Source organism: Pan paniscus, chromosome 7, assembly GCF_029289425.2.
Source record: "Pan paniscus chromosome 7, NHGRI_mPanPan1-v2.0_pri, whole genome shotgun sequence".
In the NCBI taxonomy this organism is placed as follows: Eukaryota; Metazoa; Chordata; class Mammalia; order Primates; family Hominidae; genus Pan; species Pan paniscus.
In genome coordinates this window covers 15,174,599-15,195,948 of record NC_073256.2, presented here as the reverse complement: position 1 = coordinate 15,195,948, position 21,350 = coordinate 15,174,599, and the positions used below count along the sequence as shown (strand labels likewise).

Here is a 21,350-nt window from a genome sequence, read left to right as displayed (position 1 = left end):
AATCTAAAAATGTGAAATGCTCCAAAATTGAAAACTTTTTGAATGCTGACATGATGATCGACAAAAATGTCCATTGGAGCATTTTGGATTTTGGATTTTCAGTTTAGGAATGCTCAACTGGTATAATGCAAATATTTCAAAATCCCAAAATATCTGAAATCTGAAATACTTCTGGTTCCAAGCATCTCAGATAAGGGGCACTCAAACTGTACTTTCAGTGTGCTAATATAGACAACACTTTACATGCATAATGTATATACTCATAGTTTTAATCAGAGAGAGATTTCCTAATTTTACATTTTTTTCTGTCTGAATGATTGATAAGTGAGCAGTTACAAGTCATAGAAAAGATAGAGCAGAAAAGACACTGAGAATGAGGGGAAGAGAACCTATCAGTGTGCGTGCACTTGGATCTCTGGCTGTGCACAGAACATATATCAGTGCCGTCTTCTCTTTGGTGAAGTTCAGGCCAAGGAGGCTCTGTGTGGATTCCCTCAAGGTTACAGAACTGGTGAGTGGAGCCCTGAAGCCTGACCTGTGTCTCCAGTATTGATGGAATATTTAATCATACATATTAGCTGAATTGGAATAAAGTCTGAATTGTATGACTTTTCCTGATTATCTTTTGCAGGATAAATACCATCATGATCCAATTCCTTCATTTGAGAAAGTGAGAATCTTAATTTTAAAGTAGCTCTCCCCGTGAAAGAAAACTCTCCTGCCTGTTGGTGCCATTCCTTGGAGGACCAGGGTGGGAGGAGGCTGAGAGGTGGTAAACTGGCACACTCAACACATGTTCCCATTGCTTCTCGGGTGGGCCTTCCCCTATAGAGCTGGAATGCAAAAATAGACATTTCCCAGTGTCCCAGGGAAAGGCTGCATCCCCACTGAGGCACTGAGGTGACTGGTAGTGGAGAGAGGGCTTCAAGCTCCTTGGCTTATGTGGATCCGGCAGTCACAGGGTGGTTTTGTGGCCACATGGTTCCTCGTGTTTCCATACACAGAGCTAAGGTCGTGTGTTTCTGAGGTCAACAGACTTGGCAGTGGTGTCCTGGTCCCTGCATTGAGGCAAATGTGGATCTAGAGTCTGCGTTCAGCATCCTGTCCCCAGTTTTGTGGTTGTGTGGGTGGCAGTTCCCTTGGTGGGAGGCAGGTGTGAAGATCCAACTTCGTTTTCTTACATGTGGCTTTCCAGTTGTCACACAGCCATTTGTTGAAAAGATTATTTTTTCCCCATTGAATTGTCTTGGCACTCTTCTTGAAAATCAATTGACCTTATATGTATGGGTTTATTTCTGGACCCTTAGTTCTTTTCCTTGATTAATGCCACTGATTCCATTGATGTGCTAGTACCACACTGTTTTATTACTGTTGCTTTGTGGTAAGTTTGAAATGGCAAGTGTGAGTTCTCTTACTTTGATCTTCTTTTTCAAGATTATTTTGGCTTGAATCCCCTGTTATTTTGTATGCATCTTAGAGTCAGCTCATCAGTTTTTACAAAGAATCATCTGGTATCGTGATAGGGGTTTCATTGAATGTGTAGATCAGTTTGGGGAGTATTGCCATCTTAATAATGTTATGTCTTCTGATTCATGAAAGTGGAGTAGTTTTCCAGTTATTCAGATCATTTAAACATTTTAAGCATATTCCTAAGTATTTTATTATTTTGATGTAATTGTAAGTGGAATTGCTTTCTTAATTTCACTTTTGGATTGTTCCTTGCTGGTGTGTAAGAACACAGTCGATTTTCGTGTATTCATGATGTGTCCTGTAACTGTGTTGAACTCTTTTATTAGTTCTAGCATAGGTTTTTAGTGGACTTCTTCATATTTTGTATGCAAAAGATCATGTTATCAGCAAATAGAGATAGTTTCACTTTGTTTCCTTTCTGTATGCATTTTATTTTTCTTGTCTAATTGCTGTGGCTGAAATCGGCAGGGTGTTGAATAGAAGAGGCAAGAATAGGCTTCCTTGTCTTGTTCCTGCTCTTGGGAGGCAAGCTTTCAGTCTTTAACCATTTAGTATGTTGTGTTAGCTGAGATATTTTCATAGACACCCATTACTAGGTTGAGGAAATTCCCTTCTTTTTCTACTTTGTTGAATGTTTTTATCATGAAAGAGTATTGGATTTTGCCAAATGTTTTTTCTGCATATATTGAGATGCTTATATAATTTTTTTTATTCATTTGCTATATTAATGGATTTTCAGATGTTGAGCCAACCTTTCTTTCCTGAGATATATCCCACTTGATTATGGTACATAATTCTTTTCATTTTTTAATGTTTTTGGATTCAGTTTGGTGGCATTTTGGTGAGGAAGTTTTTTTGGTCCATATTCATAAGAGATACTAGTCTATAATTTCCTTTTCTCGTGGTGTCTTTGTCTAGTTTTGGTATCAGTATAATAGTGCCCTCACAAAATGAGTTAGAAAATGTTCCTTGCTCTTCTATTTTTTTTTTTTTGAAATAGTGTGAAGAATTGGTATTAATTCTTTAAATAGTTGGTAGGATTTAGTAGCAAACATATCTGGGCCTGAGCTTTTCTTTTTGGGTAGCCTTTTGATTACTAATTCAATTTCTCCACCTTTTTTTTTTTTTTTGAGATGAAATCTCGCTCTGTCACCCAGGTTGGAGTGCAGTGTCACAATCTTGGCTCACTGCAACCTCCACTTCCCAGGTTTAAGTGATTCTCCCACCTCAGCCTCCTGAGTAGCTGGGATTACAGGCACATGCCACCATGCCCAGCTAATTTTTGTATTTTTATTAGAGATGGGGTTTTGCCATGGCCAGGCTGTTCTCAAATTCATGGCCTCAGGTGATCTGCCCACCTTTGCCTTCAAAAATGCTGAGATTACAGGCATGAGACCACTGCGCCTGGTCTCTTCACTTGTTACACATCTATTCAGATTTTGTGTTTCTTCTTGAGTCGGTTTTGGTAGTTTGTGTCTTTGTAGGAATCTGTCCATTTCTTCTAAGTTGCCTTTTTTTTTTTTTTTTTGATGGACAATGTTTCTTTATATTCTTGATTTATATAAGGTCAATAGTAATGTCTCCTCTTTCATTTCTGATTCCAGTAATTTAAGTCTTCTTTTTTCTTGGTCAGTTTCAAGATTTATCAATTTTGCTGATTTTTTTTATTGTTGTTGAGATGGAGTCTTGCTCTGTTGCCAGGCTGGAGTGCAGTAGCACGATCTTGGCTCACTGCAGCCTCCGCCTCCCGGGTTCAAGTGATTCTCCTGTCTCAGCCTCCCAAGGAGCTGGCACTACAGGTGTGTGCCACCATGCCCAGCCTTTTTTTTTGTTGTTGTTGTTGTTGTAGAGAAGGGGTTTCACTGTGTTGGCCAGGATGGTCTCAGTCTCGACCTCGTGATCCACCTGCCTTGGCCTTCCAATTTGCTGGGATTACAGGTGTGAGCCACTGCATCCGGCCCCAATTTTGTTTTTTTTTTTAAAGAACCAAATTTTGGTTTTGTTTATTTCTCTTCTGTTATTCTCTATTGATTAATTTGTGCTTTAATCTTTGTGATTTCCTACCTTTTGCTTCCTTTAGGTTTAGTTTGCTCTTTTTCCACTGCCTTAAGATAGAAGTTTAAGTTATTGATTTGATATCTTTTTTTCTTTATAGACATTTACAGCTATAAATTTCCTCCTAAGCTTTGCTTTAACTGAATCCCATGTTTTTTGGTATGTTGTGTCTTCACTTTGTTTACAAGTATTTTCTGATTTCCTTCTTAGACCCATTGGTAATTTGAGTGAGTTTTAAAATTTCCACATATTTGAGAGTTTTTCCTGCCTCATTTCTAATTTCATTCCATTATGGTCAAAGAAAGGACTTTGAATAGTTTTATCCTGTTAAATATATCCAGGTTTGTTTTATCACCTAGCATATTATCTGTCCTGAAGACTGATCTGTTTGCACTTGAGAAGAATGTACATTCTATTGTTGGAGAGTTCTGTAACTGTCTGTTAGGTCTTATTAGTTTGTAGTGTTTTTCCACATCTTCTGTTGTTAATCTTCTATCCATGATTGAAAGTGGCATGGTGAAATCTCTGTGAATATTGGATTTTTCTAGTTCTCCCTTTATGTCTGTCCATTTTTGTTTCTTGTATTTTGTTGCCTTGTTACTATGTACATGTAAGTCTTTAATTGTTATATCTTCCTGATGGGCTGTTGCATTTATTTTGATGAAATTCTCTTTAGCAACATTAAAAAAATTTTTTTAAACTCTCTTTTGTTTACATAGTCACTTTAGCTTTGTTGTGTTTGCTGTTTGCATATCTCTGTTTCCTTCCTTTCACTTTCAATCAGTTTTTATCTTTGATTCTAAAGTGTGTCTCCTATAGGCAGTATTTAGTTGGATTGTATTTTAAAAATCCAGTGTGACAGTATTTGCCTTTGCTTGGAGTTTTAATCCATTTACATTTAATATTGAATTAGTAGGGTTGGGTTTACGTCTGCCATTTCCCTTTTTGTTTTCCATATGTCTCTTGCCTTCATTTTGTTCCTTTGCTGCCTTCTTTTGCATTGTGTATATTTTTAAATTCAACATTTTCATTTATTTTCTTACCATCTGTAGCCAATTTCTTAGCGTGATGTAGCTTTGCTTCTACCCTCATCTTTTGTGGTGTTATTGGCAAATATATTACATACACATTACATTTCTATGTAGTATATGCCTATTCTTCTATGCAATTGCTTTTCAGACTAGTTCTGGGAAGAAATAAAAATGTATCTGTACTGTATTTTATAATTACATAATTACCATTACCGGTGCACTTTGTTTTCTCATGTGGATATGAGTTGTTGTATGGAGTTCCTCATTTTCAGCTGAAGAAGTTCCTTTAGTGTTTCTTATAAGGTGGGTTTGCTAGCAAGAAGTTCAGATTTATTCATCTAGGAAAGTCTGTATTTTACCTTCATTTTTGAAAGATGGTCTTTGCTGGATATAGGATTTTTGGTTGAGAATTTTTTTTTCTTCATTGAGTGCTCTGATTGTGTTATTCCACTGCCTTCCGGCATTCATTGTTTTTACTGAGAGTCAGCTGTTAATCTTATTGGGGCTTCCTTTATAAGCTATTGGTCATTTTTCTCTTGTAGCTTTCAAGATTATCTCCCTGTCTTTGGTTGGTATAATAAAGATTACATCTGATCTTTTGTCTGTGGTTCCTGGCACAGAGGTTCAAAAACTCTTGGGATTTCCTGCGTGAGAAGAGTGTCCTCTTATGCTAATTAAGTGACTTGAAGTGGGCCCCTAGATAGCCTCAGGATGGGGGCTGGTTACCAGAAAGACAAACATGCAATTAGAGGGTTGGGATTTTCCAGCTGCCAGACTTCTGGGGATAAGAGAGGAACTGGAGACTGAGTGCAGTCATGTGGCCAATTATTTAACCAGTTGTGCATACCTATTTAAACCCCAGTAACAACTCTGGATGCTGAAGCTTAGTGGAGCTTCCTGGTTGGTGAACACACTGGCGGGCTGGGTGAGTGACACACCCTGATTCCCTGGGGAGTGGGCACAGCTCTGTGCTTCCTCCTGGAGGTCACATCGCATGTGTCTAAATTCGGTTGCTCTGTCACCCAGGCTGGAGTGCAGTGACACAATCTTGGCTAACTGCAACCTCCACTTCCCAGGTTTGCCCCAAGCAGTTCCCAGCTTGACTTTTCCATTTAGCTTAGTGATTTTGGAGTCCCAACATTTATTTTCCTTTCACAGAACTTATGTTAAAAGGGAAACAGGCGTCAAAGTTTGGAAAATTTGCAGCCTGACAAAGTAATAGAAAAGAAAAAGCTATTTTTTGGGGAGAAATTCAAGCCAGCTGCAGAAATTTGCGTTAAGTAGCAAGGAGCCAAATGTTAATCACCAAGACAATAGGGAAAATGTCTCCAGGGCATGTCAGAGACCTTTGGGGCAGCCCCTCCCATCACAGGCCTGGAGGCCTGGAGGCCTGGAGGAAAAAATGGGTCAGATGAGCCAGATCCAGGGCTCCCTTGCTATGTGTAGCCTGGTTCTTGGTGCCCTGTCTCCCAGCCGCTCCAGCCATGGGGAAAAGGTACCAAGGTACAGCTCAGGCCATTGCTTCAGAGTGTGCAAGCCCCAATCCTTGGCTGCTTCCACTTGGTGTTGGTCCTACGATTGCACCGAAGTCAAGAATTGAGGTTTGAGAACCTCTGGCTAGATTTCAGAGATGTATGGAAACACCTGGATGTCCAGAAAGAAGTTTGCTGCAGGGGCAGAGCACTCATGGAGAACCTCTGCTGGGCCAGTATGGAAGGGAAATGTGGGGTTGGAGCCCCCACAGAGAGTCCCCTCTGGGGCACTGTCTAGTGTAACTGTGAAAAAAGGGCCACCATCCTCAGATCCCAGAATGGTAGATCCACCGACAGTTTGCACCATATGCCTGGAAAAGCTGCAGACACTCAATACCAGCCATGAAAGCAGCTGGCGCCAGGGGGCCATACCCTGCAAAGCCACAGGGGTGGAGCTGCCCAAGGTGGTAGGAGCCCATCTCTTGCATCAGCATGAGCTGGTTGTGTGAGACATGGAGTCAAAGGAGATTATTTTGGAGCTTTAAGATGTGATGAGTGCCTCACTGGATTTTGGACCTGCATGGGGCCTGTAGCCCCTTTGTTTTGGCCAGTTTCTCCCATTTGAAGCAGGAACATTTACCCAATGTCTGTATCTCCATTGTATCTAGGAAGTAACTAGCTTGCTTTTGATTTTACAGGCTTATAGGCAAAAGGGACTTGCCTTGTCTCAGATTAGACTTTGGATTTGGACTTTTGAGTTAATGCTGAAATGAATTAAGACTTTGGGGAACTGTTGAGAAGGCATAATTGTGTCTTGAAAAGTGAAAAAAATGAGATTTGGGAGGGGCCAGGGGTGGAATGATACGGTTTGTCTGTGTGTCCCCACCCAAATCTCATCTTGAATTGTAATTCCCATAATCGCAATGTATCAAGGGCAGGACCTGGTGAGAGGTTGATTGGATCCTGGGGGTGGTTTCCCACATGCTGTTCTTGTGATAGTGAGTGAGTTCTCGTGAGATCTGATGGTTTTATAAGGGAGTCTTCCCCCTTCACTCATTTGCTCTCTGTCTTGAATGCTGCCATATTAGATATGCCTTTGCCTTCTGCCTTCCACCATTTTTGTAAGTTTCCTGAGGCCTCCCCAGCCATGTGGAACTGAGTCAATTAAACTGCTTTTCTTTGTAAATTACCCAGTCTTGGGCAGTTCTTTATAGCAATGTGAAAATGAACTAATACACATATTATCTGTAGCAGTCTGTCTTCAAGTTCACTTAATTTTTTCTTCCCTAAATTAAAATCTACTGTAAAACCCCTCTAGTGAATATTTTATTTCATGTATTATACTTTTCATTTCTAGAAATTCCAGTTGGTTCTTTTTGATAATTTCTGTCTCTTTACTGGCATTCTCTCTTTGATGCAACATTGCCGTCGTACCTTCCTTTACATCTTTATCATACTTTCCTTTAGCTTTGTTAACATATTTATAATGGTTCTTTGAAGTCTTCTTCTGTTAAATCCACAGATCTGGCAGTTTGTGTTGCCTGCTGTTGTTTTCTGATGTATGCGTCTTCCTTTTTCTTTGGCTGCCTCAAAACTTTCTGTTGAAACAGGACACTTTATATATTTTATTTTTATTTTTTAACTTTAAGTTAAATAGTACAGGTGAAAGTTTGTTATATAGGTAAACTTGTGTCATGGGAGTTTGTTGTACAGATTATTTTGTCACCCAGGTATTAAGCCTAGTGCCCACTGGTTAGAAACTGGACATTTTGGATGATACATTGTAGCAACTCTGGGTACTGACTGTTCCCCCTTTCCCATTGTTGCTGTTGTTATTTGCCTCTTTAGTTGCTTAGTGATTGGCTGGATTATTTTAGAGAAGTCAATTCTCCACCCTGCCCCCAGTGGTGTTTAGCTCCTGATGTGGCTTCTGGTGGGGCAGGGCACTGTTGGGTGTGGCCCCTCTTACCTGGGATGATGGAGGTGTGGCAGGCTTTCTTCCTCTGTCCGTGACCGCATGCAGCTGCTAAATTCCAGTAATTGCTGCTGATTGCTGTATGGTTTAAAAAATGTCCTGGGGCATACATTGCTCTACAAATGAATCCAGTCAAATTGTGGCTTCTGTGAAGGAACATTTTGAGGTCCCTGCTTGATATTTGCTCTGACCCCAAGAAGGATCCTTCCAGCTGTCTTATTCCCTAGTTCTTCCCTGAAAGCCAGCAGCCTCAGGTCTCAAATCTTAGGCTTGTCTCAAATCTCCTTCTGATATGGCTTGGCTCTGTGTCCCCATGCAAATCTCATCTAGAATTGCAATCCCCATGTGTTGAGGGAAGGAAGTGATTGGATTATTGGGGCAGTCTCCCCTACACTGTTCTCATGATAGTGAGTGAGTCTCATGAGATCTGATGGTTTTAAAGTGGCAGTTCTTCCTGTGCATGCTCATACTCCCTCCTGCTGCCTTGTGAAGAAGGTGCCTGCCTCCCCTTTGCCTTCCGCCGTGATTGTAAGTTTCCCAAAGCTTCCCAGCCATGCTTCCTGTTAAGCTTGCAGAAGTGTGAGTCAATTAAACCTCTTTCCTTTATAATTACCCAGTCCCAGGTATTATTCTTTATAGCAGTGTGAGAATGGACTAATACCTCCCCATTGCACTTCACCACAGACTCCAGTGTTCCTAAGAGCTCCCTTATGTTTAAGCTTCTCTACACTCTGTGCAAATGAAGTGGGCTCCTTTGGAAAGAGATTTTGTCTTCCACAGCTCTGAAGGTTAGTGCTGGTCCATAGCTGTCTGCTTTAAGTCCTGCTTCTCCACCAGGGACATCTCTCAGCCAAGACTCTGGAGCTGGGGATGGGGACAAAGGCAAGCTGCTCTCCGAGTGACAGTCCTGCTTTGGGAACTGAGCATTTGCCATAGTGGGGAGTCATATCAGCTTGCTTCTCCTGGGGTGGAACCATCACCTCTCGAGCCCAGGAAGGGTGATCAGGGCTCCACTGTTTGCAGTGCAGCACATGCACAGCAGCGCCTCCTTCCCGGGAGTGGGGCTGGAACAAGGGAGTCCTCACCTCTGTGTAGCATTCAGCTGGGGCTTAGCGTCAGCCACAGGCAGCTGGGGACGGCATGTGAGAAGCTGAAGTCCAGTTCCTCCTGGGATGAAAGTCGTCCCACTTGGAGCTGGAGTGAGAGGGAGCCTGTGCTGTTGGCTGTGGCTGATCTGAGTGGATTCTCCTCCCCTCCCCCCGCTGCCGAGCTGGGAGGGTAAATGGTCTTGTTTGCTCATCTTTTGTACCAAATGTTTAAGAATTTTCATGAATAGATATTTCTTCACTTACTATGTGCCCTTGGGAGCATTTCCAGAGATCCTACGTGTGTTTTTTATTGTTGTTTAAATAATTTCAATTTTCTTACAGCAAAAACAGGGAAATCTGGAGTATTCGTTTCTTGAAAAAATAGTGTTCATGTGGCTCTGCCCCTCTGTCTTTGTGGCAGTGGAGAGCGGCCATGGCTGAATGGATGAGGAGAAAGAGGACACCCAGACCCCCAGCCATTAGGCCACAGTGATGTCCATGCCCACATTTCCAGATAGCTCCCACTACCCTGCTGCTTAGGGACCCTGTCCTGGCTGGCACTGGGTGAAGCTAGCAAGTTGATATCTACGTGCTGACTTTGGGTTTGATTTGAGGGTTTGTGTGGCTGCCTACGTGCTGACTTTGGGTGTGATTTGAGGGTTTGTGTGGCTGCCTACGTGCTGACTTTGCGTGTGATTTGAGGGTTTGTGTGGCTGCCTCTGGACCCTGCAGTTTGAGTTTTTCATGTTCATCGGAGGGTGTTTACACAGCAGCTCCCGATTTCCCTTCTGGTACACACAAGCCTGGGCTGTGAGAGTAGTCATTTTTCTTACAGTTCTCAATCTAAAGCCTCAGTGAAGCACTGACAGACGGCATTGGTTTCTGTTGGCCATGCGTTCCTGCTGCTGTGGCTGGAGATCTTCATGGCCTTCATGGGAAATGGCTGGAAGTTGATGGAGGCTGACATTGGCTCCTGGCCATGGGTTAAGTTCCCATCTGAGGTATTTCTAGCAACCCTCCTGCACCTGCAGTCTGGATTTCGGTTCGCAGTAGTCATGGATTATGTTTCTTCATCGGGATTGCTTGTTCTAGTTTTATAAAAACGGAAGAGAAATTTTACACATCTTCAATATTGTGGAAAACAATATTTATCCTTTTAGAAGATCCTTCCCACCCCTGTTTCACAAGACTCATATTGAACCTGTTATTAAAACTGCTTTAGCACTTGGTGGAAGAGGTATTTGTGGACTTGTATAGTTAATGCACTTACGGAATTAATCCTTTTCAGTTCTTTACAAACCTGCTGAACAAAAGAATATTTGTACCAAGGGTGGCTATAGCTGTTTTAGGTCTGTGGGTCCGTTTGTAGGTAGGCAGTGTTGAGAATTTTTGGTTTTAGATTACATAAGTAATCCCAAATGTGGTAATTAATGTTTGTTTTTATCAGGCATACAAAATTATCTGAAGGTTATGTGTATTGTTTTTGTAAATTGAATATGAAGTCATCATGTATGAAATATTTTTATTTCATCAAAATACTTTGTTAAAAACGGTGTGGGAAGTAAAAGTTCCCTTTCCCTGTTCCCCAAATCTTTCCAAATATGTATCTTAAAAAGGACATAGGTAGAAGTTTTTCAGAATGAGAAATGATTAATAATGCCTCTCATGGGCTTAGAATGAATTTATAAGTCTGGGTTCCGAAATGTGAATGAGCAGAGAGCACAAGTTCATTTGTCTCGATGACTGTTTTGAATGCCAGTTTCTGGTGTGTTCAAACTTAACTGGCATCAAGATCTTCAGATTGACTATTGTGAAATAAATGGCAAAGTCTGTTGACCCAAATTGTAACCTGGTGATTCTTACAAGAATTGCCAGTTCACCAAACAGGGCTGGAGTGGTGACTTCTTATTCCCAAAACTGCAGATATTGAACATGAGTGGTTTTAAGGTTTGCACTGTCTGCGAATCACGGTTTGTGGCAGAGCCCAGAGTCTGCCTCTTTGAACATTCTGCAAACTGGATCCACCCTGCAGGGTAGGGGGCTCAGTTCTCGCTTCACTTGGTGAGTGGGTTTCTTAGGGGCTCCTGGACTGCTCTAGGCCCTTCCCCTGCCTCCCCCCACTGACTTCAGGACTCTTGAAGTGAATGCTTTATTGCTGCACCCCCAGGTTAAAACTCAGGGAAAAAGAAAACACTACCCAAAACATGCTGTCTGGAGCATATCAAAGGAAACACAAGACCCAGTGCTGCAGTGGGGCCTTTTTTGAGGCCAGTCCTCCTTTTGTTTTTAAAAGATATGTTTGCAGAAATTAACAGGAGGAAAAACAACTCCTGGAGGTCACACAGCTGGCATCTGACAGATGAGGGGACTGAGCAACCAGTGACAGGGCTGCGGTCAGAACCCAGGGCAGGCTCAGGTGGACTGGGTTCCGACACATGGCTCTGGATTCCATGTTGGTGCTTGCTGAGGTGGGTGTGGGTTACCCTTTTGTGGCTCTGGATTCCATGTTGGTGTGTGCTGAGGTGGGCGTTGGTTCCAGTGTGTGGCTCTTGATTCCATGTTGACGTGTGCTGAGGTGGGCATTGGTTCCGGTGTGTGGCTCTGGATTCCATGTTGGTGCTTGCTGAGGTGGGTGTGGGTTACCTTTTTGTGGCTCTGGATTCCATGTTGGTGTGTGCTGAGGTGGGCGTTGGTTCCAGTGTGTGGCTCTTGATTCCATGTTGACGTGTGCTGAGGTGGGCATTGGTTCCAGTGTGTGGCTCTGGATTCCATGTTGGTGCTTGCTGAGGTGGGTATGGGTTACCTTTTTGTGGCTCTGGATTCCATGTTGGTGTGTGCTGAGGTGGGCGTTGGTTCCAGTGTGTGGCTCTTGATTCCATGTTGACGTGTGCTGAGGTGGGCATTGGTTCCAGTGTGTGGCTCTGGATTCCATGTTGGTGCGTGCTGAGGTGGGGGTGGGTTACCCTTGTGTGGCTCTGGATTCCGTGTTGGTGTGTGCAGAGGTGGGCATTGGTTCCAGTGTGTGGCTCTTGATTCCATGTTGACGCGTGCTGAGGTGGGCATGGGTTCCAGTGTGTGGCTCTGGATTCCGTGTTGATGTGTGCTGAGGTGGGCTTGGATTCCGTGTTGGTGTGTGTTGAGGTGGGCATTGGTTCCAGTGTGTGTGGCTCTGGATTCCGTGTTGGGTGCGTGCTGAGGTGGGTACAGGTTCTGATGTGTGGCTTTGGATTCTGTGTTGATGTATGCTGAGTGGGCATTGGTTCCAGTGTGCTGCTCTGGATTCCGTGTTGGTGTGTGCTGAGGTGGGCACGTGTTCCGATGCGTGGCTCTAGATTCCGTGTTGGTGCGTGCTGAGGTGGGCACGGGTTCCAATGCGTGGCTGTGGATTCCGTGTTGACGCGTGCTGAGGTGGGCATTGGTTCTGATGTGCAGCTCTGTATTCCATGTTGACACGTGCTGAGGTGGGCATTGGTTCCCGTGTGTGGCTCTGCATTCCATGTTGGCGTGTGCTGAGGTGGACGTGGGTTGCCCTAGTGTGGCTCTGGATTCCGTGTTGGTGTGTGCTGAGGTGGGCATTGCTTCCAGTGTGTGGCTCTGGATTCCGTGTTGGTGCATGTTGAGGTGGGCATGGGTTCTGATGCGTGGCTCTGGATTCTGTGTTGACACATGCTGAGGTCGGCATTGGTTCCAGTGTGTGGCTCTGGATTCCATGTTGACACGTGCTGAGGTGGGCACAGGTTCTGATGTGTGGCTCTGGATTCCGTGTTGGTGCATGCTGAGGTGGGCATTGGTTCTGATGTGTGGCTCTGGATTCTTTGTTGACATGTGCTGAGGTGGGCATTGGTTCCAGTGTATGGCTCTGGATTCCATGTTGATGCGTACTGAGGTGGGCATGGGTTCCATTGTGTGGCTCTGGATTCTGTGTTGGTGCGTGCTGAGGTGGGCATGGGTTCCAGTGTGTGGCTCTGGATTCCGTGTTGACGTGTGCTGAGGTGGGCATTGGTTCCAGTGTGTGGCTCTGGATTCCATGTTGACACGTGCTGAGGTGGGCGTAGGTCCCACTACATGGCTCTGGGTTCCATGTTTGTGTGTGCTGAGGTATGCCTAGGTCACCCGAGCTAGTTTTTTGAGTCAGACTGTGTTCAGGCAGGCTGGGGGTCAGATCAGCAGCCCCTCTGGTGGGAGCCTGGTCTCGCTATGGCCGCCTAGCCCCACCACACCCTGAAGGGTCATTGGCCCGGCACCCTGCAATTTGGTGAACATGGCTGCGGGCCTTCCTGTGGCCTGATGGGTCTCATCTGATGACTGTGGGATTTGGTCTCACAGTTTGACCTGGATGTCAGGACTGGGTTCAGCAACCAGTGTTTTCCAGAATGGCCAGTTTCTCAATAGCTTCAGTGTGTTTAAAGATAAGTTCACTGTGAGTTCCCAAATTTAGAAGGGATGAAAGAAGACTAAGCTGTTCTGTGCCTTTTTGTTGTACGTAATTGAAACCTTAGCCTGTTGGGGGCACTGTGTTTTGTGTTCCCAGGATCACAGCATTTCCACAGTATTCAGGAAGATGGGAGGTGGTAGCCAATGGCGATGCCAAGAAGAGGCCTGGGGCCTGTGCTTTCACTCTTCCCAGAGTCCTCCCTCACCACGTCACCACCCCCAAAACAGCTTTAAGACATTGAATGCCAGCGCTAAGCCTTTGTCCAGAACTGTTCTGGGGGTGGGCTTTGGAGAGGGTGGGTCAGGGTCATGCACAGCTCCTTCCACGTTCCCCTCTTTTCATCTTCACAAAGAGCTGTATTTGTGGGCCCATGACTGCAGGGACGCCAGTGCCCTGTGGTTGATAGCGGTAAACCGTCTGTACTGAGTCCCATGCTGGCCCTGCACATGGTCACCCCGCTGTGATGCAGTGTTCCTGATGAGAAATTGGGATACCTGGCTTAAGAAAGGTTTCTAATTTTTCCTGACCTATGACTTTAAATACCTTTAAAACGTATAGCAGGAAAGGTCCGGGTGCGGTGTCTCACGCCTGTAATCCCAGCACTTTGGGAGGCTGAGGCGGTTGGATCGCTTGAGGGCAGGAGTTTGAGACCATCCGGGCCAACATAGCGAAACCCCATCTTTACTAAAAATACAAAAATTAGCTGGGTGTGGTGGCCATCGCCTGTAATTCCAGCTACTCAGGAGGCTGAGGCAGGAGAATTGCTTGAACCTGGGAGGTGGATGTTGCAGTGAGCCAAGATCACGCCACTGCACTCCAGCCTGGGCAACAGAGAAAGACTCCATCTCAAAACGACAAAACAAAAGAAGTATACCAGGAAATTTGTTTTATAATAAAATACTAAAATTACATGGACTCTGGACTGAACTGGTAGGTGCAGGTTATGTGGCATGCAGTGAGCTGACCCGAGCGTTACGCTCATGTTTTTGTTTGTTTGTTTGTTTGTTTTTTTGAGATGGAGTCTCATTCTGTCGCCCAGGCTGGAGTGCAGTGGCGCGATCTCGGCTCACTGCAAGCTCCACCTCCCCGGGTTCATGCCATTCTCCTGCCTCAGCCTCCAGAGTAGGTGGGACTACAGGCGCCCGCCATCACGCCCGGCTAATTTTTGTATTTTTAGTAGAGACGGGGTTTCACCGTGTTAGCCAGGATGGTCTCGATCTCCTAACCTTGTGATCCGCCCACCTTGGCCTCCCAAAGTGCTGGGATTACAGGTGTGAGACACTGTGCCCAGCCTGCTCATGTTCTTGTTAACCCTCTTGCTGGATTCTGTCCTTCACAGGTACTGTGGTGTAACACTTCCTGGTCTTGCCCACATTACTGGGTTGGTCTTAGGTGTCACTGTTCAGCCTTGCTGTGCTATTTCCTGCCCTGGTTGTCAGGACCCAGAGTTGCAGGGAGCAGCCTGGAGGCTTTCTCCCAGGGCCGGAGTCCGATACACCTGCCCTTCCTGTGGCAAAAGGAGAAATTTCCATCTGCTTTATTGGGATAATTCAGAACTTAATGCTTGAATTTTACATTTAGTGAAAAATAGGAGAAAACGCAAATGACACTGTATCTTGGACATTTTGTTTAAGATTTCAAGATTACAAATTGTGAGATTAAGTATGAAGGATGGCACTTCTGAGAGTGTCACTTGGTTAGATGAGGATCTCTTTTCTGATTACAGGAGGTGAAGATTGGCAGGTTCAATTCTTCTAAACAAGGCCTTCAGGGTTGCCACACCCAAGCTCTGTGCTCATGGACAGGATCGGGACGTGCGCACTGGTGGGGCCTGCGGATGAGGTTTATGGCTCCCTTTTTATTCAATGCCAGCCAGAGGTCCTGGCCTCTCTGCACATTTTTGATAAGACACTGCCGTTGAACCTAACAGGAATAATTTTGGTAAATTATGGATATTAATTTTCTTTACAATATTGCATAGATTTTCTTCATGAAACATGAAGCACTTTTTTACAACTAAGGTATAGCTAAAACAGGAAAAATAATTTTTCGTTGTTTTGTGCAGGAACTTACTTTCTCATTACTGTGGCCTAACTTCTTGGTCATTACCAGCGTTTTACGGCACATCTCATCTGTCTTCATTGTTTTGGATGTCACTTTCTCTCTGAATTGAATCCTAGTTTTAAGAATGTTTTACCATCATTCTTCTTGGTCCTCAAGAGGTGTTTAGGTTTTTTCTGCCTTTCCATAGAACACTCTACAGGGCTTTTCCCGCGGAAGAGGAGAACTTTCTTCATGCCCCATACCATGAGCAGCACTTAGGCTGTCGCCACCTAAGATTTTGTCCACCTCAGGACAATGTCCATGTCCTTCCTGGGCCCTTCAGGAACTCCACCTCAAGGGCCAGCCTTGCTGGCTACAGGAGCAGAGTGCTCAGGTGAGGACTTTCCCTCCTGTCCTTCCCGGGGGATGCTCAGAGGGAAATGTGGGAGACTTCAGGTGAAGACCGAGGTATCTGGTTTTGATGGATTCTTTCTGCCCGCATAGTGGATGAGTGGAGGAGTGGCCTCACAGCACTCCTCACGCTCACACTTCGATCATGTCTGTTTGTGCACCTTCTAGGACTCCAACCTCTTCTAATTGCTCACCTGGCAGTAGAGAGGGATTCCCTTACTTGTTCTCCATGGAGGCGCATGTTAGAGCAGGGGCTCAGGAAGCTGGTGGTGGGATGGAGTCCCAGCTCCAGGGTCATCTGATGGGATGTGCAGCAGCCACCCAGGTGCTACAGGGACACTGGTGTGGTTAGTGGAGACCACACAACTGGAAATGTGGGTTCTACTGCCAGCCCAGCGTGGTGTTCAAAGGGTGGAATTCCTGGAAAATTGCATGCAGAAATGGGAGATTAAGGCATTCTTGTAAGGAAGAAGGCCAGGCCACCAGCCTGGGTAACAGAGAGACCCTGCCTCCAAAAACAAAACAAAACAAAACAAAAACGTTGTTTGAAGTTCATAAACTAGAGACTATTTTTCTGGCATCTTATTCCTAATAATTTCAATGGAAACACTAGGTAATAATTTATATTTCAGTAATTCTCATTTCCTGTTGATTTTCCTTATGATATCAGAAATGGAATCTTAGGGGAATCACCTTGTATTAGTCCATTTACACACTGCTGTAAAGAACTACCTGAGACTGGGTAATTTATAAAGAAAAGAGGTTTAATTGACTCACAGTTCCATGTGGCTGGGGAGGCCTCAGGAAACTTATGTAAGGAGGTGAAAGGAAAACAAGGCACATCTTATTACATGGTGGCAGGAGAGAGAGAGAGAGAGAACAGGGAGGTGCCACACACTTTTAAATGATCAGATCTTGTGAGAACTCACTATCACAAGAACAGCAAGGGGGAAATCTGCTTCCATGATCCAGTCACGTCCCACCAGGTCCCTTCCCTGACATGTGGGGATTATAGTTTGACACAAAATTTGGGTGGGGACACAGAGAGAAACCACATCATTCTGCTCCTGGCCCCTCCCAAATGTAATGTCCTTCTTACATTTCAAAACCAGTCATGCCTTCCCACCAATCCCCCAAAATCTTAACTCATTCCAGCATTAACTCAAAAGTCAAATCCAAAGTCTCATCTGAGACAAGGTAAGTAGTCTCATCTAAGACAAGGTAAGTCCCTTCTGCTTATAAGCCTGTAACATCAAAAACAAGTTAGTTACTTTAAAGACACAATGGAGGTGCAGGCGTTGGGTAAATGCACCCACAACAAAAGGGAAAAATTGGCCAAAACCAAGGGGCTACAGTCTGAAACCCAGCAGGGCAGTCATTAAATCCTAAAGTTCCAAAATAATCCCTTTACATGCCATGTCTCATATCCAGGGCATGCTGATGCAAGGGGTGGGCTTCCAACGCATTGGGCATCTCCACAGACCCTGTGGCTCTGCAGGGTACAGCCCCATTTGATTTCTTTCATGGGCTGGCATTGAGTGCCTGCGGCTTTTTCAGGTGCATGGTTCAAGTTGTTGGTGGATCTACCATTCTGAGAAGACAGTGGCCCTCTTCTCACAGCTCTACTAGGCAGTACTCCAGTGGGGACTTGGTGTGGGGGTTGCAACCCCACATTTCCCTTGCATGCTGCCCTAGTGGAGGTTCTTCTTGAGGGCTCTACCCTTGCAGCAGATTTCTGCTTGGATGCCCCGCCATTTCCATACCTCCTCTGAAATCGAGGCAGAGGCTCCCCAACTCCTGCTTTCTGTGTACCTTCAGGCCCAATACCATGTAGAAACCACCAAGGCTTGGGCTTTGCACCCTCTGAAGTCATGGCTGGAGCTATACCTTGGCCCCATTTAGCCACTGTGGGAGGTGGAGCGGCTGGGACACAGGACACCATGTCCAGAGGTGCACAGTGAAGCAGGACCCTGGGCCTGGCCCAGAAAACCATTTTCCCCTCCTAGGCCTCTGGACCTGTGATGGGAGGGGCTGCCATGAAGGTCTCTGAAATGCCCTGGAGACATTTTCCCCATTGTCTTGACAATTAACATTGGCTCTTCTTTACTTACACAAATTTTTGCAGCTGGCAGCTTGAATTTCTTCCCAGAAAGGGTTTTCTTTTCTACCATTTGCAGGGTCAGGCTGCAAATTTTCCAAACTTGTATGCTCTGCTTGTCTTTTAAACATAAGTTCCAATTTCAGACCATCTCTTTGTGAACACATATGACTGTATGCTGTTAGGAGCACCCAGGCCACATGTTGAACCCTTTGCTGCTTAGAAATTTCTTCTGCCAGATATCCTAAATCATCTCCCTCTAGTTCAAGGTTCCACATATCTCTTGGGCAGGGGCAAAATGCCACCAGTCTCTTTGCTAAGGCAAAGCAAGAGGGACCTTTACTCCAGTTTCCAATAAGTTCCTCATCTCCATTTGAGACTACCTCATCCTGGACTTCATTGTCTGTATCACTGTCAGCATTTTGGTCAGAACCATTCAACAAGTCTCTAGGAAGTTCCAAACATTCCCACATCTTCCAGTCTTCTTCTGGACCCTCCAGACTATTGCAGCCTCTGCCCCATTACCCAGTTCCAAAGACACTTCCACATTTTCAGGTATCTTTATAGCAGTACCGCACTCCTCTCGTACCAATTCTCTGTGTTAGTCTGTTTTCACACTGCTATAAAGAACTACCTGAGACTGCATAATTTATAAAGAAAAGAGGTTGACTTACAGTTCTGTATGGCTGGGGAGGCCTAGGAAACTTACAGTCATGGCAGAAATGGAAGCTAGGCACATCTTATGTGGCAGCAAAGCTAGGCATGTCTTACATGGCAGCAGGATAGAGAGAGAGAAAGGACAGGTGCCACACACTTTTAAATGATCAGATCTCATGAGAACACCAAGAGGAAAATCTGCCCCCATGATCCAGTCCTCTCCCACCAGGTCCCTCCCCTGACACATGGGGATTATGGTTTGACTTGAGACTTGTGTGGGGACACAGAGCCACACCGTATCACACCTTTAGGACATGCAGGTGGTGTGTGGAGCAAATAGCATCTGAAGGTGGTGACGACAGCTTAAAGGAAGGGGTGGGCAGTCCATGGAGGGGTGAGGCACAGGCTTGTGGTGTTGGGACACAGCAGGCCTGGGAATGGGGAACATAACAACTTGGCAGTGAGACATTAGCTCAAGCCTTGGCTTTGCTTCCTGGCCATTTGTGTGAGCTAAGTTCCCCAAGGTCACGAAGCTTCACTGTGTCTGTCCCATGGGGCATTGCTCAGAGTGAGGGACGTGGTAGGTGGAGATTGCATTGCACAGTGCTGGGCACATAGTGACTGCACATGGTCCTTCCTCCAGAGTCCAGATGGGTTAGCCTCTAGAATTATGTTCTTAATTGAGACTTGTTGATAGGATCCTGCCACATGCTCTGTCATGCCATGGGCCCTGAGCATCAGACGTAATCCTTTACCTGATGTGCATACAAGTGTGCCAAAGCTGTCAGCATGATATGGGTTGTGTGATCGGTTTTTGTGCAGTGTGTGGTGTGGAAAGCTGATACCTGATGCTCAGTGTTTTTTGCCGTGATGGTTTCTTTGGTAGGTTTTTGTGCAGTGTGTGATGTGGAAAGCTGATACCTGATGCCCAGGGTTTTTGTTGTGATGGTTTCTTTGGCGTGGGTGCTGCCATCATGCTCCTATCCCAGTATCTAATTCATAAACGCCTCTCCAGTCACAACTGTTGGAGGGCCTGTCCCCCGTCTACAGATGCAGACCTCTGCCCAGACAGGGAGTTGAGAGTCTGGCCTATGGGAAGTAAAAGTGGGACCCCTTAGTCCCTGGTTAGTTTTCAGGGTCATCTCTGCCCTTTGCCCCTTCCTGAGGCTGTGTTACACCCTGGAGACCCCCAGACATTGCACCTGGCAATCACTGGGTTACCTCAGAGGGTTGGTTGAATTGTATTCATTATCCTTGTCTCGGATCAGTGTCATGCTGCAGCCTCAGTTCAGCTTTCAGGATCGCTTTATTTTTGTATTATATTTTTAACAACGCAAAGTATTCTAAAGCTGGCTCTACCCCGTGAGAGACCCTTCCCAGCCCTAGCAATGTGATGATGAACCCTGGGAAATGTTAGTCAGTGAATATGAAGGGCCCTCGACACGCGCCAGATTTTCAGATGGTTTTCTCCATTCTTCTTAGTAATGGATTTCATTGTATCCAAGATGCTATTAATTATATCTTGATTTCAGAAATGAAAAAATTGTACAAAATCATTTGTTTACAGTCAACAAAATTATTTCTTCTCAGAAATCTACACTTGTAGAAGTTAGGGCAACGGTCACTGTCTCCATGGAGATGCTGACGGTTAAAGGTAGTGGCACAGTTGTTCCAGGGGACCTTGGAGAAGACCCCCTTCTAGGGGACCTCTTGTAACAACCTTCTCAAAGGTCAGTCTCCTATGTGTTTTGTTGTTGTTGCTGTTGTTTGTTTTTTGAGATGGGGTCTTGCTCTGTTGCCCAGCCTGGAGTGCAGTGGTGAGATCACAGTTCTCTGCAGCCTTGACCTCCTGGGGCTCAAGTGATCCTCCCACCTCAGCTTCCTGAGTATCTGAAACTACAGGTTTGCACCATCATACCTGGCTAAGTTTTTGTATTTTTTGTAGCAACGGGGTCTCACTTTGTTCCCCAGGCTGGTCTTGAACTCCTGGGCTCAAGTAATCCTCCTGCCTTGGCCTCCTAAAGTGCTGGGATTTCAGGTATGTGCCACCATGCCCAGCCCAATCTCCCAAGTTTTAAGGAGACCTAATTCTTATTTGTGAGGGAAGCTTCGTCTGATTTTAAGCATCACTTTCATAAGCTTTTTTAGGCAAAATATTGACTTGTCTAATACTAAATTCAGATTACTCAGCATCACTGATAAGCTGTTAAGCTGTTATGACCACAATACCAAAACAGCTGAGATGACTAGTAGCTAATGGGAGTAAACTGCGCACAGGTATGGAAAGCTAAGATGTAAGTTCTGCCAATTCTTTTTTCTAAATTTCAACTCCATGGTTATTGGAGTAGAAAGCGGAATTCTGTTGATTCATGACATCAGATTTGACATTTTTCTTAACCTTTTATTAGGTTCAGGGAGCAAGTTTCCGAGGTTGGAAAGAAGTGACTTCACTGTTTAACAAAGATGATGAGCAGCATCTCCTGGAAAGATGTAAATCTCCCAAGTCCAAAGGGTAAGTCACAACTGTGTAAGAAAATGATCATTTCAGGAGAGGGAGGAAGTCACTGAGGAGGTGGAAATGAAGATTTGATGGCATAAATGCAGTGTAACTGGAG

At 44.9% G+C, this 21,350-nt stretch overlaps 1 protein-coding gene across 1 annotated transcript in view; it reads left to right on the top strand.

The window, feature by feature from the left end:
- Positions 1 to 21,350, top strand: part of TDRP (testis development related protein) — a 55,488-nt gene that overhangs the window by 29,545 nt on the left and 4,593 nt on the right. Inside the window, exon 2 of the mRNA XM_034965598.3 lies at positions 21,144 to 21,247. Coding sequence (XP_034821489.1) covers positions 21,144 to 21,247 — 104 coding nt within the window. The remainder of the gene's footprint in view (positions 1 to 21,143; positions 21,248 to 21,350) is intronic.